The sequence below is a fragment of the Lycium barbarum genome, chromosome 11, assembly GCF_019175385.1.
Source record: "Lycium barbarum isolate Lr01 chromosome 11, ASM1917538v2, whole genome shotgun sequence".
In the NCBI taxonomy this organism is placed as follows: domain Eukaryota; kingdom Viridiplantae; phylum Streptophyta; class Magnoliopsida; order Solanales; family Solanaceae; genus Lycium; species Lycium barbarum.
Genome location: NC_083347.1, coordinates 37527581 through 37545401, shown reverse-complemented (window position 1 = coordinate 37545401; position 17821 = coordinate 37527581). Strand labels below are relative to the sequence as shown.

General features: G+C 35.8%; 1 protein-coding gene across 2 annotated transcripts; it reads right to left on the bottom strand.

Annotated features, from left to right (window-relative positions):
• Nucleotides 1-1640: 1640 nt before the first annotated feature.
• Nucleotides 1641-13451, bottom strand: LOC132620290 (BTB/POZ domain and ankyrin repeat-containing protein NPR1). Of its 2 annotated transcripts, none has more exons than XM_060334962.1 (4): nt 12654-13451; nt 5868-6615; nt 2588-2788; nt 1641-2091 (listed from the first exon to the last, which is right to left on the bottom strand). In XM_060334962.1, the coding sequence occupies exons 1-4, from the start codon at nt 13167-13169 to the stop codon at nt 1820-1822; spliced, it is 1737 nt and encodes a 578-aa protein (XP_060190945.1). In that variant the 5' UTR covers nt 13170-13451; the 3' UTR covers nt 1641-1819. The 2 variants fall into 2 exon arrangements, with proteins under 2 accessions (XP_060190945.1, XP_060190946.1); XM_060334963.1 differs by lacking the exon at nt 12654-13451 and adding an exon at nt 10072-11092.
• Between the last annotated feature and the right edge of the window lie 4370 nt (nt 13452-17821).

Sequence of the window (17821 nt, the reverse complement as noted above, 5' to 3'; positions counted from 1 at the left end):
AAATGATTGCCAAGAATAATTCTTTCGAAATAATTTTTTGAGGGCAATTTGCAGGATTACCCTTCGCTGGGGTGGTCTTTAATTTTTACCCCTCAAAATGGTGGTCTTTAAATTTTACTCTTCAAGCAGAATTTACACCTTACAGGCAGAATTTTTGCTCATGCGAAGGCAGAATTTGAGCGAATTGCCCTTCTTTTGGGGTGGTCTTTAAATTTTACCCCTCATATTTGTGGTCTTTAAGTTTTACCCTTCGCTTGGAAAGGTGAGGTTCTGAGTTCGAATTCTCGTTCAGACAAAAAATAAAAAAATAATTTCGCAAGATAAGACTGGGGGGCCTGTACGTCGGATCCGGCATACAGTCCTTAGGAAAAACTAAGATTATGCCGGTGGGGGCAGACTTTGCCTTGAGGCATATATTTTGTTTTATTTTTACTTTTCAGGGCAAACTTTTAGTTATGCCTTAAGGAAAAGTTCCGTCTTATGGAGCATATTTTTAGTTATGCCTTAACTAAAAGTGTGCTCCATAAGACATAACTAAAAGTATGCCCCATAAGACAGAACTTTTCCTTAAGGCATATACTTTGCCCCATAAGGCAAACTTTTAGTTATGCTTGAAGGAAAAGTTTTGCCTTATGGGGCATACTTTTGGTTATGCCTTAACTTAAAGTCTGCCCCATAAGGCATAACTAAACTATGCTTTAAGGAAAAATTTGCCTTATGGGTAGACTTTTAGTTATGCCTCCTCCAGCATAATCCTAGTTTTTCTTTAAGCATTGTATGCCGAATTCGGCATACACACCCTCCAGCCCTGCCTTGCGAATTAGTTATGCCCCCTCCGGCATAATCTTAGTTTTTCCTTAAGGATTGTATGCTAGATCCGGCATACACACCCTCCAGTCCTGCCTTGCGAAATTATTTTTTTATTTTATGCCTGAACGAGGGTTCAAACCCAGAACCTCAGGTATCCGCCCACCTTTCCAAGCGAAGGGCAAAACTTAAAGACCACAAATATGAAGGGCAAAATTTAAAGACTACAAATATGAAAGGCAAAATTTAAAGACCACCCCAAAAGAAGGGCAATCCGAGCAAAAAATGAATTTGAGCCTCACAGGCAAAATTTGCATGGGCAAAAATTCTGCCTGTGAGGTTGCCGGGCAGATTTGCAAAATTCTGCCTGAGGTCTTGAGGTAGAATTTTGCAAAGTCTGTCTTGCGAAATTCTGCCTAGCGATTTTTTTTTTACCTGAGCTAAAATTTGAACTCACAACCTCGGAGTGTTAGGTGAGGGTATAAATTAAAGATTACCAATTTGAAGGCAAAAATTTAAAGACCACCCCAAATGAAGGGCAATCTGCGCAAAAAAAAAAAAAAAAAAAAAAAAAAAATTAAACCCAACAGGAAAACTTCTCAATTGGAGTACTCGAAGCACTCACATTAAAAGCCAAAAAGAATACTTTAGTATGCGTTATCTTTTTCTTTTTTTCCTTTTTATTTATGATGACAGTATTATCCGAATCAAATTGTACACAATTCTAGCAATATATCTGCTCTTTACATTAGAGTTTCAATTATGCCACCAAATTAAAGTGAAATTCTGTCTCCATGAGATTAAGGGAAAACTGTTCAAAGAAGCTTCTCAACTTGTAATAACAGTAGAACCCAATCAAATAAAATTCTCTTATTCAGAGTCGCAAATAAAATACAAGTTTATGGTACAGGTGTTGTATGTATGTTGACACATCAAATGATGAAAGGAAAGAAAGAGTACTATGTTACAAGGAAATTCTCTTCTTTCTATTATCTCCTAAGTAATACAAAAACTATTTCCTAAAAGGGCTCTTATTGGGCTTATCTACTCCCTTAGATGTAGAAGAACAAGATGAGGAGAGGTTGTTAGTCTTAGCAAATTCTTCTTTATCCTCGGTGAATGCTTTAGTCAGAATTTCCTGAAGTTCCAAGTACCTTTGCTTCTTCAGTTGTCGCTCTTCCGGCGTATCATTTCCCATGTAAGCTATCTCCGACAAGTCATCAGCATCCATGATCTTATTTAGAACTTCTGAACAACGTGGAAAGAAGCGCTTTCCAAGTTCCACTGCTCGTACAAACACAAGTACAGAATGGTTTATTTTCAATGCTCATGCTCAACACAAAACCTTCAGAAATTCAAATGCTAAATGTAGCAACGTCTTTTATTTGTTTGAACAATTGGACCAAAAAAGGCTGGACTTGGTCCCAAATGCTGGAAGTAGGAAAAAGCTTGGTGAAGGAGATGGGGGAAGAATAAGTTTGTCTTGGTTTTACTCCACAATCAAGAACCCTCATATTTTTCAGGAACTATGTCCAAAAGAGAACATTTTGACCCTGAAATTGCTGAAGTCCTTTTTATATCCCATATACGGGGAGAATATGGCTTTGTGATACCTCCACCCCCCCCCCCCCCCAAACAAACCCCAACAATCAGAAAACCAGGGACCACCACGGGGCTCAAAAAATTTGTACGCTAACAGTACATAGATCAAGAACTGAAAAAGCGCGAAACATAAAGAACGAGAAACTTTGATGATAAATGTCGCTGCAAACATTTTTACCAGTTCTAGAGAGCGCCTTAAGCCGATTCAAGTGCTCCTCTTTTATCTTAAAAGGAGCCTCGTTCAGATCCACTGTAGTCCTCTGTGCATTAGCCATGTTCTTGCCAATGCTAGCCAGTGGGAACTCAGACGTGCCATCAACTTGAGCAATGTCCATTGCAACTTTTGCTTCCATGGGGAAAAGGAGTTTAGCCAGACCAACTGAAAGACAATCAACTCGTCAATATTCAGTATAATGGTTTTCTTTACCTTTTCACTAATATAATAGTTCATAACCATAATCAAATGTTATTGACTATCCATCATTAATAGGAGTATAGGACAAACTTTCGTGACCTCCTTTGGAAATGAAAGCACATTTTCTTTTCAAACATATAAAGATTAAATAAAAATTAGCTGCCAAATTTTAAGTGTACCAAACATAAACACCCCTCCTGCAAACTCCCCTTCTGCAAACTTTAAAAATATCCACTATATGGTCTGAGTGAAACTGTTAAGTTTTCTTCCAAACTAAAAACATTGTGACTCACACATTTAATATGAAAGTCGGGTTAGTTCTAAACCTTTATTCCCTGCAAACCACCTTCATTTAAAAATATGGATAACAGACATTAGAGAATGATGATAATTCTGAAAGGAGAACCAAAAGAGAATGTAAATTTCATTTATTTGCCCCTCTTTGTGTTTCATTGTAAGGAAAGAGCAAGAAAGAGGATAACAATGGAAAAAATACAGAAACTGACAGTATTGAAGAGTGTAAAGTATTGATTTTAGAATGTTAAAGTTCTTAAATTAGATATCATTCTGCATTGGACAAATATCATGTTTAATCTACCTGGCACCTATAAATATGTGTTGTATTTATTATATCATCAATACATTATCTTTTCTCTCATATTTCACACATGGTATCAGAGCTCCATAAAAATATATCAAACAAATGAGAGAAGCCACAAGACATTTAGAGAAATGAAAAACTAGAGAGAGTCTGAAAGAGATAAAAAGTGAATTAAGAGATTTGGCTGAATTTGCTGGAAAATGACCTGAAAGAGGCAGTGTTATCAAAATAGTCACCTAAAAGAGGCACCCCAGCAGAATAATAACCAGAAAAGGCACAGTACCGTTAGACCAACCACCAAAAACACGCATGCGACCGAAAAGAACCACTATGCCATCTTAACAACCAAAAGAAATTACTGCAATACTACCAAACGGGTCACTCAAAATACACGCGCTGCACTCAAATGATCCTCAAAAATTAGGATTAAACTGCTAAAGAGGCTCTTCAGAAATACTAGAACAGTAAAGATATGAGAAGAAAGAAACTTTGGCTGGATGAGCATCATAAGGCCACCCTCTAGTATGTGGGAGTTACTTAGTCTGCACGAAGATATTGTAGAAGCTCTAGTATGTCAAAGTTAGAATGTTCGAAGTAATAATTTCTTAAGTGAAATGTTGTCTCATATTGGACAAATAAATTATTATGCCACCAGTCATTTTCTTTTATCAATATTTCTCTCACAGAAGGAAGGAGAAAAAAGAAAGTAAGGATAAGGAAGAGAAAGTGAAATCGGGGGTGTTTTTGTTATTTTAGCAATTTATTTTAGTTTAGAAGGAAAAAATAACCTTGTACTTCAGGCCTTGACCTTGAGCATGTTTTGTATATATCATAAAATGTCAAGGATACCATGTGCCACAATATACTTTTTTGAGTTGCTTGTCCTTGTGCCAAGGGTCTACCGCAAATAGCCTCTCTACCTCCCAAGGTAGGGGTAAAGTGACCCCACTCTGTGAGAATACACTGGGTATGCTGTTGTACCATGTGCCACAAATCTAAAACTATGAGAAGAAATCCATATGATACCCTTAAATATTTCTTGATAAATGTATCTTCCGTTTTTGTTTAATAAGATAAATCTACCCTCACAAGTAGGGGTAAGGCTGCGTACACACCACCCTCCCATTGTGGGACTAAACTGGGTATGTTGTTGTTGTTGTTAAGGATAAATCAATTTTACGCTTGAACATAACCCAAGCAGAAAAAATTGTAAATATGGTTTCAGCACCACCTCAGGTGCTGTTTACATAAATATAGACAATATGTTACCTTCTCAAAATAAATAAATAAAATAAAAAATAAACCAAGCAGGAAAAGAAGCAAAAATTTATGAAAGACATTCATGTTGTAAAGTCTACTTATCTCTAAAGTCCCTCTTGATTATTGTTTTACTATATGAATCATACAGGTCCTAAGGATGGAAAGAGCATGATACAGTAACAAATGCTACTCTCAAAGGATGGACAATAAACAGAAACAGGATGTTCTTAAGAATAACTTCATATAGGGAAGAGAATTGAAGATATTCATCCCAATTTATCAGGATAATCATCAGTATGGGCTTAAGAAGGGTAAAAGATGGGAGTGCGAGTAATGCAACATAGAGAGCAAGCAGTTCTTCATCATGAGATTACTAATGAATTTATAGCAAACTGGGATATCTATAACATACAAGGAGAAAAAGAGAGACATAAAGTCACTCATTATCAATTAAGAATAGAAAAAACAAAAAAGAAAAGAGGGACATAAGGTCACTGACTATCGGTGACAAGGATAAATGTCTAGAGCTAAAGTGAGACAGAAGAGAGGGTGAAGTTATCAAACTAAGATGTCCCCAGGGGAACAAAAGACCAGGGAAACCACTTGGTGCACTAGGAATTACCAATTCATAGGCACTGACCTCTCAATCATGGATTGCATGCAACATAAAATGTACTTAAGCTACCTCTTGATTAAGAAAAGCATATCTGCTAGTTTCTTCCCACCCATTCTCTGCATGCTATATAAGGAATTCTATAGGGTAATTGAGAAATATTACGCTGTAGCATATCTCATCCTTCATTTGTTATGACAGTACAGTATATGTCATCCTCCATGTGTCATTACGTAATAGTATAACTCATCCACCATTTGTTCTCCATTAGACAGCCTCTCTACCTACCAAGGTAGGGGTAAGGTCTACGTACACACTACCCTCTCCAGACCCCACTAGTGGGATACACTGGTTATGTTGTTGTTGTTGTTGTTGTTGTAAACAGACCAAAATATCACTTAAAGCTTACATAGCAAATAAGACTGGTAATTAAATATGAAATTCTAGAAATAGGCTGTCAGAAGAGGAGTGGGAGCAAACCAAGTGGAAGATCATAGACAAAGGCCTGGATCTTAAGAAATAAGAGTATAAATATAAGAGAAGAAGCTAGCAGAAACATGACGTCCTACCTCTATTTTCAAGGTATAATAGCTTCATACGCAAATCATCGCCTGCCATAGCAAGAGATAATGAAGCTTCTCCTAGTAGTGGATCTCTTCTTTCTGCTTGCTCCAGAATCTCAATACATAACCGATCCTTAGGAGCGGATTTTCCTTCCTCCGTAGGCTTAGTAAAATCCACAAGCCTAGTAAGCCTCTTGGCAATTTGAAGTGCTTTTCTGCCATCTGATGTCAGATCAGAAGGTCTAGCTCCTTTGGTTAAAAGGGACACTATAATTTTAGGCTCTTTCCTCATTGCAGCAACATGAAGTACCGTGTATCCTCTACGATTTCGATGATTAACATCAGCAAGTGCAAGATCTAAAAGTTCTGCTGTAGTCTTTGCATCGCAATATGCTACAGCATAGTGAAGAGCATATGCATCATCAAGAGTAGTATGCCCCTCTTTTAGCAACATCCTTAGTAATTCGACATCATCAGAGTCCAATGCCCTATGTATCCTCTTAATATGTTTCTCAGGAAAATCATTGCTTTCAGGCCCTTGTAGACCAAGTTCAGTGCGTGAATCAGTAATTTGTTTTACGATGTCATGAGGCAAGGCCTTATCAAGGGTTATGATATCAACATTAGACTTGACAATAATATCAACACAGCTTGAAAGCAATCTCTCACATGCTTTACCGCAAATGTTTGCAACAGATAAAACCATCATTACATCGTCTGCTGCAGCTTTGTCAAGAATATCCAATAGGTGTCTCTGCAAAGGGAAGGAACATGCAATGTAACATTAGGAAAGATATATTAGTCACTGGTACAGTTAGTAATGTGTACATGCTAAATCGTGATAAATAAGGAATTTCACAAAAAAAAAATTGACTTTTCAATAACTTATATTCTCTCCATTTCAATTTATGTGAACCCATTTGACTGGGCATGGAGTTTAAGGAGAGAAGACTTTTAAACTTGTGGTGTTAAATGAGTCACATATATTTTGTGTGGCTATAAATCATTGCAAAAAGGTAAATTGTTTCCAAATATCGAAAGGGGTCATTCTTTTTAGCACAGACTAATAAGGAAATAGGTTCACATAAATTGAGCCTTTGTTTCTTAAACTTTGTGTGTAATGTAACGCCATATCAAACAGAACGAATGAAGTAGCATTTAAGGACAAAATATTGATTAAAGGAGAACTACAAGCTAATGCAGATATCCAGTAGAAGGAAATGTCAAGTGGCATAATGAAAGTAACAAGTGAAGTTCCAGGTGTCTCAAAAAACCTAGGAACTCGACGACCAAACTTGTGCTGGTAGAATGAGAAGGCGCAAAAGGCAAGGGAAGTAAAAAGAGAGTGGTACAAGAAGTTAGCAACTACAGGAGGAGGAGAAGCCTTTAAAAATTATAAGCAAGCTAAAAGACTAATTTAGAGGGGATAGACATAATCCGAGGTAAAATCTTAGACTAATCTTACCAAATCTAAGGGTGCTGAACAGGCAGAAGAAATTTATAATCTAGCAAGAGTGAGAAATACGAGAGTCAATAACTTGAACGAAATTCAGTGTATTAAACAGGCTCCCAACAAGTGAGATCAAAGGGATATCATGATGCTATTTTGATAAACTGTTCAATACAAATCAGCAAGATAACTTTACAAATCTTTATACACCAATCATAGAAACAAACTATCACGGGAGAAGAGAAAACTTCTTACTAACTTGATTAATTAACAACGAGAGGAGCTCCTTGTATAGGACTCATAGGCTATGAACGACAAGGTAGGTTGTCATGCATGTTAAAAGAGTAAATATATATTCGAAAATTAAATACATAATATCTCAACACATCCTATATCATATTCCATAATATAGTCCTTAGACAAGTTAGATGAATTTAAACACATACGCTAAAGATTCAACATGCAAGAGGTTGATGTTGTGTCATATTTTTCTTGATACCATGCTCTGAATCCTTTTCTTTTCTTTCAAGCCGAGGATCTATCAGCTCCATGAATATTTAGAATATGTGTTTAGATTCATTGAACTTGTGTGCCCTCTTTCTGTACCTTTTTTTTCCTTTCTAAAAGAAGGCCTAGAGAAAAATGTCAGAATCCACTGAATAAGATCGGCTCAAGGTGAGAGGTCAACAAATTAGACCCTGTTGTTGTATCGAAATAGATAAAATGCTGGCTAAGATCAAATTTGGTAATATTGGGGCCTGCTTCCCAACTATTCTGCCCTATTATTGATAAGGATTTCAACAATGCTAAAGATAGCTTGCTTACCAAGCCGCTGATGTTATAGGTACAGAATCCCATGCAGATTTCTTAACTGTTTTGTTAGGCATTGGGAAAGTTTGTTACCATCTCAAAAAAATTAAAATAAAAAGAGCACCTAAGTTGGATTTATAACAACAAAATAAACATTCAAAATTATGCAAGCTATAGTGGTACTAAAATACTGAGTAATACAATTAAGCTTTGAGAAAGAGTGAATATAAACTTGGGGATATTACAAATGTGATAGAGCACTAGCGTGGATAGTAAATGTTTTAGAACAAGTAGAAGAAAGGGTATATGCAACGCAGATCTAGTGCATTTTAATAGGAACCATGCTCAAATAAGATTATATGTGAGTGTGGTGCCTAATGATCATTTAAGATATCTAGACTCAGTTTTCTATGAAAATGACTTGATATTTTGAAATAATAACACAAAAATTGAATAGAACAATTAAATGAAGGACTGTCAAGTGCTATGCGGCAGGAAAATACCAAAAAGGTGATAGAACGTTGTCAGACCAATATGTTATAAAGAAGTAAAATTGGGCCTCTAAGGCTCTACACACTGGCGACATGAATGTCATAGAAATGCAGATGTAAGATAAATGTGTAATCATACAAGATTGGACAAAACTATAATGACTACTTCTGGCAGAGATCGCAAGTACCACACATAAAGGAAAAGATGTAGAGATATCACTGAAATGGTTTGATCAAGTCCTACGTAGACATCCAAATGTTCAAGTCCATAAGTGTGACACTATGATAATTGAAGGAGTTAAACCAGAATGGAGTGGACCTGAAATTATATGAAGGGAAGTTGTTGAAAACGACCTACAATTCGCAAAGTATTTTATCTAAGACTTCATTTAGAGTTTAGACATATAAGCTCTGTAGAACTGAGAAACTGCTAACAGAATACAAGGAACTATTATCTCGATAAAATGTATTAAGGGTGCAACTGCCAGCAAGAGCTAGTTTGATCAATTTGCAGATATGTACGTAAAAGTGTCATTTCAATCCAAGGCAAAATTCTCAGCGATAGTCAAGATTCAGGAAGGAACTTAATAGATTCTCACCATTTCACTCAGAAAAATTACTATCCTAGGATGCAAAAGCAAACACATTTAAATCAAAGTTATGTGGCAGATCAAGGAAAGGAACATTTTGGAGAAAATATCCCCCCCTCTTTTCACACACACACACACAAATTGACTAACAAATTACATTCAATCTGGGCACAGGTAGAAGCCGACATTCTCATAGGCGGATCCAGGATTTAAGTTTTATGGATTCAACATTTTAGGTTATAAGCACTGAACCCATTAAATCTTCAAAGGTATGAGTTCATATCTACTATTTGTTACAATTTTCACGAAATTATACATTATAAATTTATGCTCTGCGTCAGAAGTATTGGGTTTAGATGAACCAGGTGTCAGTATGCTACATCCGCCTCTGGACATGCTGGTTAGGATGAACCCAGTAGCTCTAGTCGAAAACCCATATTTGTATTAATAAATTCAATAAATATCTACAGAAACTAAATTCAGAACCAAGTTACTAACATCTGATCTCACTACCTTAAAATTTAGAACCCATAAAGTCCACATCCTAATTCCGCTGCTGCATTTAATCAAGACATTAGTAATACAACTGCCTAACTTACAAAGTTCCGATTGTAGTACTCCCTCTGTTTCAATTTAGTTGTCTGGTTTTGACTTGGCACGGAGTTTAAGAAAGTACAGAAGACTTAATGCCCTTTAATCTTGTGGTCTTAAGTATGCCAGGTGTAAAGCTGAAATTAAAGAGTTGCTAAAAAAGGAAAGAGTCATTCTTTTTTAAAAGGACTAAAAAGCAAAGTAATAACAACAAATTGAAACAGAAGGAGTAACAAGAAGAACAACAAGCATATTGGAGGGATTGCGACAGTTTATACCTGAAACTTGTAGACCAATTCAGAGATCTGAAAGGTAAAAGAAGCATACAAAACCTCAACCAAGAAACCCACAGCTGGTCTACAAGCTACATGAAAACACTCATTGTCCACACAAACACACAAATCTTTAGGTAACTCCCTTACTTTCCCACTATACAAATAAGCCAACACATTCACAACACCATCATAACTCACTTCAACACACTCTTTCATCAATTCCTTCAATAATACCTCCGTTTTCCTCTCTTTCCCACTAAACACATTCTTAAAAAATGAACTCCTCGCTGATAATCTACACCGGTGTACCGGAATTTCCTTAGAATGAGGTTTCATGATGCATGCTATAGACGATATTGTTTTAATTGATGAAATAAGTTAGGAAGTACATCAAAAGTAGGAATCTTAGAGAAAATTTAGATAGTAACGATTCTAGAATAAGTATCGATAGTAAAAAGGGGCAGCCCGGTGCACTAAGCTCCCGCTATGCGCAGGGTCCGGGGAAGGGCCAGACCACAAAGAACTATTGTACGCAGCCTTGCCTTGCATTTTAGCAAGAGGTTGTTTCCATGGCTTGAACCCAGGACCTCCTGGTCACATGGCAGCAAATTTACCAGTTACGCCAAGGCTCCCCTTCAAAGTATCGATAGTAAGTGTTTCAAAATAAGTAGAAGAAAGACTATATGCAATGCAAATCTAGTGCCATTTAAGAGGAATAATGCTCAAATAAGATTATATGTGAGTCTGGTGCCTAACGATCATTTTTTGATTAGCGCCGGGTGTCCGAGTCTCTTTGAGCCCCGACTAATCCTGGGGGTGCACAGGCCCTCGGCAAGGAGTTTCCCGCAAGTGCACCACGGGTAATTCAGGGTTTCCCTAGTCCGATGGCCCTCAGAAATTGTTTGCACCCAGCGGGTTTCGAACTTGAGACCTTGAAAGGGAGCACCCCAAGGCTCAAGTGAATTGCCACCAGGCCAACCCCTGAGGGTTTAGTGCCTAACGATCATTTAAGATATCTAGACTCAATTTTCTAGGAAAATGACTTGACATTTTGAAAACATAACACATAAATTAAATAGAACAATTAAATGAAGGACTGTTGAGTGCGATGCGGTAGGAAGTACCAAAAAAGTGGAAAATAAGTTATAGATAGAACGTTGTGAGAACAATAATGTCATAGAAATGCCAATGTAAGATAAATGTGTAAGCATACAAGATTGGACAAAAGTATAATGATAACTTCAGTCAGAGATCACGAGTACCACACATAAAGGAAAAGATGTAGACATACCACTTGAAATGGTTTGATCGTGTTATACGTAGACATCCAAATGTTCAAGACCATAAGTGTGACACTGTGATAATTGAAGGAGTTAAACCAGAATGGAGTGGACCTAAAATTATATGAAGGGAAGTTGTCAAAAACAACCTACAATCTCTCGAAGTATTTTATCTGAGACTTCATTTGGACATAGAAGCTCCTATACCCTGGTTGTAGAACTGAGGAACTGCTAACAGAATCTAAGGAACTGTTATCTCGCTAAAATGTATTAAGGGTGCAACTGCCACCAAGAGCTAGTTTGATCAATTTGCAGAAATGTATGTAAAAGTGTCATTTCAATCCAAGGTAAAACTCACAGAGATACCCGAGATTCCGTAAGGAACTTAATAGATTCTCACCATTTCTCTCAAAAAACTTACTATCCTAGGATGCAAAAGCAAACACATATAAATCAATTTTATATGGCAGATCAAGGAAAGGATGATCTTGGAAGATAAAAGAAAAGTCAAAGTGATGATGATTCGAATTCCATGAAAGTTAGGCCTTTCAAATATTTCCCAATCACCCCCACAATTAGACTAACAAATTAAATTCAATCAGGGCGGAGCTAGAAGCCGACATACTCAGAGGCAGATCCAGGATTTAAGCTTTATGGATTCAACATTTAATATTCTTAGCATTGAATTCATTAAATCTTTAAAGGTAAGAGTTCATGTCTACTATTTGTTACAATTTTCGTGAAATTTTACATATAAATTTATGCCTTGCGTCGGAAGTATTGGGCTTAGATGAACCCGGTGTCAGTATGCTACATCCGCCTCTGGACATGCTGGTTCGGATGAGCCCAGTAGCTTTAGTTGAAACCCCATATTTGTATTAAGAAATTCGATAAATATCTACAGCAACTAAATTCAGAACCAAGTACTAAGATCTGATGTCGCTATCCTAAAATTTATGGGTAAATTTAGAACCCATAAAGTTCAAATCGTAACTCCGCCCTACATTCAATCAAGACATTAGTAATACAACTGTCTAACTTACAAAATCCCAATTTTACTGCTCCCCGTTTCAATTAGTCATGGTGTTTAAGAAATTAAAGAAGACTTGTAAATTTGGTGGTCTTAAATTAAGGATATGTAAAATGTACCAAAATATCCTTTAATCTTGTGATCTTTAACATGTATGTGTAAAGTTGAGATTAAAGAGTTGCCAAAAGAGATTTTTTTTTTTTAACATACTAGAAAGAAAGTAAGACAAACAAGAAGAACAATAAGCATATTGGAGGGGTTTTGACAGTTTATACCTGAAACTTGTCGACCAATTCAGAGATCTGAAAGGTAAAAGAAGCATATAAAAGCTCAACCAAGAAACCCACAGCTGGTCTACAAGCTACATGAAAACACTCATTGTCCACACAAACACACACATCTTTAGGTAACTCCCTTACTTTCCCACTATACAAATAAGCCAACACGCTCACAACACCATCATAACTCACCTCAACACACTCTTTCATGAACTCCTTCAATACCACCTCCTTTTTCCTCTCTTTCCCACCAAACACATCCTTAAAAAATGAACTCCTCGCTGATAATATGCACCGGTGTACCGGGATTTCCTTGCCGCCGGGAACTACGAGTTTAGCGTCCCCGAAAAAGTCAAAGTCCGGTGATGACGTGTCGAAGATGGATTCTAGGGTTTCTGATAGACGTTTTAAGGAAGTGAAGTCAGCCGGTGAAGTATCCGGTGAGAATGATTCGGTCATGCTACTGCTTCCACTAATGTCATTTGAGTCTGAGAAAACAGTTCTACTGTCCATTATTGGAAGGTTTACATATGTTTTGGGTTATATTTGAGGTATATATGATTAGTATAAGAGAAACAGAAAATTGAGGGATCATTGGGAAGAAAGAGCCGTTAAAGACGCCGAAATTAATATTCCAAGAAATTGAATTTGACATGGAGGTATAGTGAAACAAAAGAGAGAGTTTGCCATTTTTGGGATTATTATTAATGTAAGTGGAAATAGCAAAGTTTTTTTGCAATGTCAGGCAGAGTGACGAAAGTCAAAAGAAAGAGGAAGGAAGCTCAGTTTGAATACGACTGGAAAAATATTAAGTGATTTTTGTTATTTCTGTAATCTTTAGTGGGTAAAGAAGGTGTTTGGCTAAGCAAACTTAGCTTATAAGCACTTGATCATTAAAATCAGTTAGTATAAATTATAAGTTGAGTTTATTATCTCAAAATTATGATAATATAAACACTTTTACTTTAACCAAATATTTATAATTTTATTCCTAATATATTTTGTAATCTTCAAACATAATTTTTCAATTATTTTTTATTTTATTTCCATAATTCGTTCTTTTGATATAAAAAAAATTCTAAATTTATATATTCTTGAAATAACTTTGAAGACAATTTTGTCATTTTAATCGAAAAAGTGTTTATCCACTTCTTTTTATCAAACGCATTAACTATTTATTATTAATTTTAGCATCTAAAAATACTTTTTAGCACTTGATACTTATCGGCTATTTTAATTAGCTAATCCAGGCGGACACAAAATTGCTTCCTCTGAGTCAATTTGATAAACATTTGAAATAATCTTCAACTACTTTAATTTAAAACTAAAACTTATTGCAAAAGATTTCCAAATTTATTTGGAGAATATTTTAAGTGAAATAGAACTTTTTCCGCTCTCATAAGTTTAACCCTTTTTTTAGTGAAATTCTTATCCGACTGGAATACAACTTCAACTTGCATGTATATTTTCACAACTCATTATTATCCAAAAGCAAGTAAGTCCAAATAAATTAGTTGAATTCTGTAGCAGCATGAGGCAACCATTAATTAATTAAAAAAACAAAAAAGAAAGAGGAAGGAAGGGGACGGAGGTGACGACATAAAGATGAGGTGAGAAATAGTAGAAAAGAGAAAGTGTCCACATCTTTAGCTCATCAATTTACGTGTTTTTTTCCAGCACTGGTTGCTTACGTCCTTCATCTTTCCAATCACCACCGTTCTTGTCTTCGCCTTCACATGCCATTTAATATTTAAATGAAGCTTCTATACGTAAGAAGAAACCATACCCATAAATAATACGTATTTATTAATGGCCTACTTCAATTTAATACTCAATTAGTCCTCTATCCATGTAATGTGGACGTACTTCAAGTTGTTTGGATCCCTGACGCAAAATCACCTTGCAATTAAGATGACTTTATTCCGCTTATAGTGACATATTTGTTTACTCAATAATACTGGCCAAATTGATTGACTTTATATCCATATATCTAGAGTGTTTATCGAAAATTCAAAAATTGAACCAAATCCAAAATTGAACCAGATCAAAAAAAAAAAGTAATTGCCATTTTTTTTATTGATTTTGATTTTTAATTTAAAAAACTGAAGAATTTGGTTTGATTTTAATTTTATTAAAAAATAACTGAACCAAAGCGATCGTATAAATATATATTTAAATTATAATGTGTGTATACTTTTATGAAAAGGCCGTCTGGGAGAATTAAAATTTACTTTAATTGAGGTAAGTTAATAGATTGACCTAAAATAGAAGAATTTTTCAAATAAACAAATTTTATATTATGGGGGTAACGCATATATGGAGCGATGAGCACATATGCGGCTAACTATTGTGCATTGCTTACCTTATATGTGTTGTGATTGTCTGTGCATATAATTTGTCCCTAGCTTGTTGATAACTTAGGTCAATTTATGTGCTAGAAATGCATGATCTATAGGCGTTAAGCTCATATTGGACAAAGTTGTACCTATTTTTATTCTTAGTTGCTTAATTAGGAGTCGTAACAAGTGATAACAGTCTTGGGCATTTATTTCAGATGCTTCTGCGTTGTAATAGTCGGGTATTTATATTTATGTCATATCTCTATTTTAGACTTTATCTCTGAAATGTTTGGAAATACATTAGGAATATCATATTATGATTGGCGTGATATGAAAATGGTTAGGTTCTTTCATGACTTATAAAAATTGAATCGTGACAATGTATTTGGCCTTTTTTTTTTACCCCTACGAAATTGTTGCTCGGGTCTTTAACTTATTCATTTTACCTTTTTTGGTCCTAATAACATAGTTTACTTCATTTCTATTTCGTTCGCATTTCTGTCTTGCATAGACATTCAGTGAATTATTTTGTGCAAAAAGTTAACAACATTGTTATCGGCTTATTACCTAATTAATGGCCTAATAATATGTATTGAAATAGAGGAATTTTTTCAAATAAACACATTTTGTGTATGAGATAACGTATATATGGAGTGATGAGCATATATGCGGCTATCGGGTGACTTTCAGGTCTACTTGAATGTTAAGTGTGAAAATCAGTTTCTCTCCTCAACTTTACTTTAAAAATCAACCCCCCCCCCCCCCCCCCCCGTAACACCCCGTACCTTTAACCTAAGCTTTGACCACGATCCTAGACTTAGAAAATCATATAAAGAATGTGGGAATTGGAATTTCCCTGTTCAGTTGTAAGATGGGGGTTTACGCCCATGAACAGTGATCGTATTTCAGTATACGGGCCATAATTCAAGTCGTAAACTGGTACCAAGGATTTCTGAGCATTCTGGAATTTGACATTTGAATGTCATATGGTTAAATACGGACCGTATTTCAAAATACGGTCCGTATTTCAAAATATATTTGGAATTTGGGAAAAAATCCTTGATGAAAGTTGTAGAGCTTTGAAATACCTTTCCAACGTATATTATGGGGGTCAAACAGACATCTGTCCAAAGAGTTATGGCCATTTTACTGAAGAGACGCAGTGCAGTCTGTATTTCAAAATACGAACCGTATTTCAAAATACGGCCAGTATTTAACTGGGCCGAAAATCCAATTTTTTCAGAACAGTATATATTCGTCCGTATCAGTTCACATCATTATTTTTCATTCCTTCAAGCCCTAGAATGACCTCCTACCCTCTTCCATCATCAAGAACACCAAGGTAAGCCTACTCTAATTATTCCAAGTCAATTCTAATACACATCCTTGTAATCTAAATAAGAAATCATCATTCCAAAACTAGGGTTTTCAAGAAAACCCATCTCAAGATTCAAGAATTCAAGATTTTGGAAATCTTCTTCAAAGCTCAAGTCTTTAATTCAAGTTTTGGAGCAATTAAGGTATGTAGAACTTCCATCCACATGTGGGAATCTCGACGTTCTTCCCCATGCTCCGTCTCTTGATATCCATGAAGTTCAACTCCTAGGGCATTAAACCCAACATATTGGTAGCCCGTATTTATGTATTTATGTACATGAATTTTGTATCTATACTCGTTATTGTATTCCTAATCTTCCATTACGATTATTAGGAACCCTAGCTTAATCCATGAATCATGAATTCTTCCTCATGTGTTCTCATTATGTTTATATGAAACTTTATGATTTTATGTAGCAAGTTACAAGCATGTTTTCAAGTCAATTATATATATATATATATATATAATTATGAACTATTGTTATTACGCATGATTCAAGAATATGTTTGCAAGACTATGACAAGTTATCTCATGAAACCATATTACAAGATATTTCATGAAACCATGTTACAAGTTATTTCGTGAAATCATGATTACAAGTTATTTCACGTAAATCATGGTCTTCTTAGCCAACTATATCATGTTCATGTTTTTGGGAATTGCTTAGTTAACCGAGAAGGCTCAGATAGCCTGAAACTACGTTGCCACCGTAGGATAAGGGTTGTCAGCAAGGAGGCAACACCTTCATTATGCAGTTTGGATCCTTACATGCTTATTATTACTTAAATCTCATATCTCTGGCAAGGTGTGAGTGTTCTGCTGGTAGGACGCAAGTACAAGAATCATGTTGTCGGTTATACTATAGCGTTCCCCACGTTGCAAGCAGTTTTACATACATGTATTTCCATTGATTTACTGTTTTCAGACTTTACTCACGTTTCATGCTCATGTTCAAGTTACATTCAGTTTCAGTTCATGTCCTATACCTATGTTGTGTCATGTTCTTCATTTCAGCAGGTTTTACATACTAGTACTATTCACCATGTACTAACGTCCCTTTTGCCCGGGGCCTGCACTTCACGGTGCAGATACCGATTTTCAGGAGCATACACCTGCGCAGTAAGGTCACTTCAGTTATCAGCTTATTGGTGAGCCCCACTCCTCTCGGGGTTCAACATGGAGTCTGCATTAGTATTCAGTTTATGGTAGTCCAGGGCCATGTCCTGGTAGTTAGTATCCAGACATGTTTTAGAGGTTTCATAGATAGATGTTAGTTCACAGAGTCAGTTATGCTTTCATGTTTGCAGACTATTATGTTTACATGATTTTTCACGCTATGAGATAATTTCAAGACTTTATTCCGCAAATTACATTTTCACGATTCATTTAAATTACATCATATAGAGTATATTGTTTTGATGCCCATGTTGACAAGCAAGCCATGAGGT

Excerpts from the sequence above, each read along its gene's own strand:
- LOC132620290 (XM_060334962.1), bottom strand. The coding sequence starts at position 13,169 with ATGGACAGTAGAACTGTTTTCTCAGACTCAAATGACATTAGTGGAAGC. Across the intron at positions 2,789-5,867 it reads ATTATACCTTGAAAATAGAG|TTGGTCTGGCTAAACTCCTT; the intron begins GTAGGACGTCAT and ends ATTGTCTTTCAG. Across the intron at positions 2,092-2,587 it reads TAAGGCGCTCTCTAGAACTG|TGGAACTTGGAAAGCGCTTC; the intron begins GTAAAAATGTTT and ends TTGTACGAGCAG.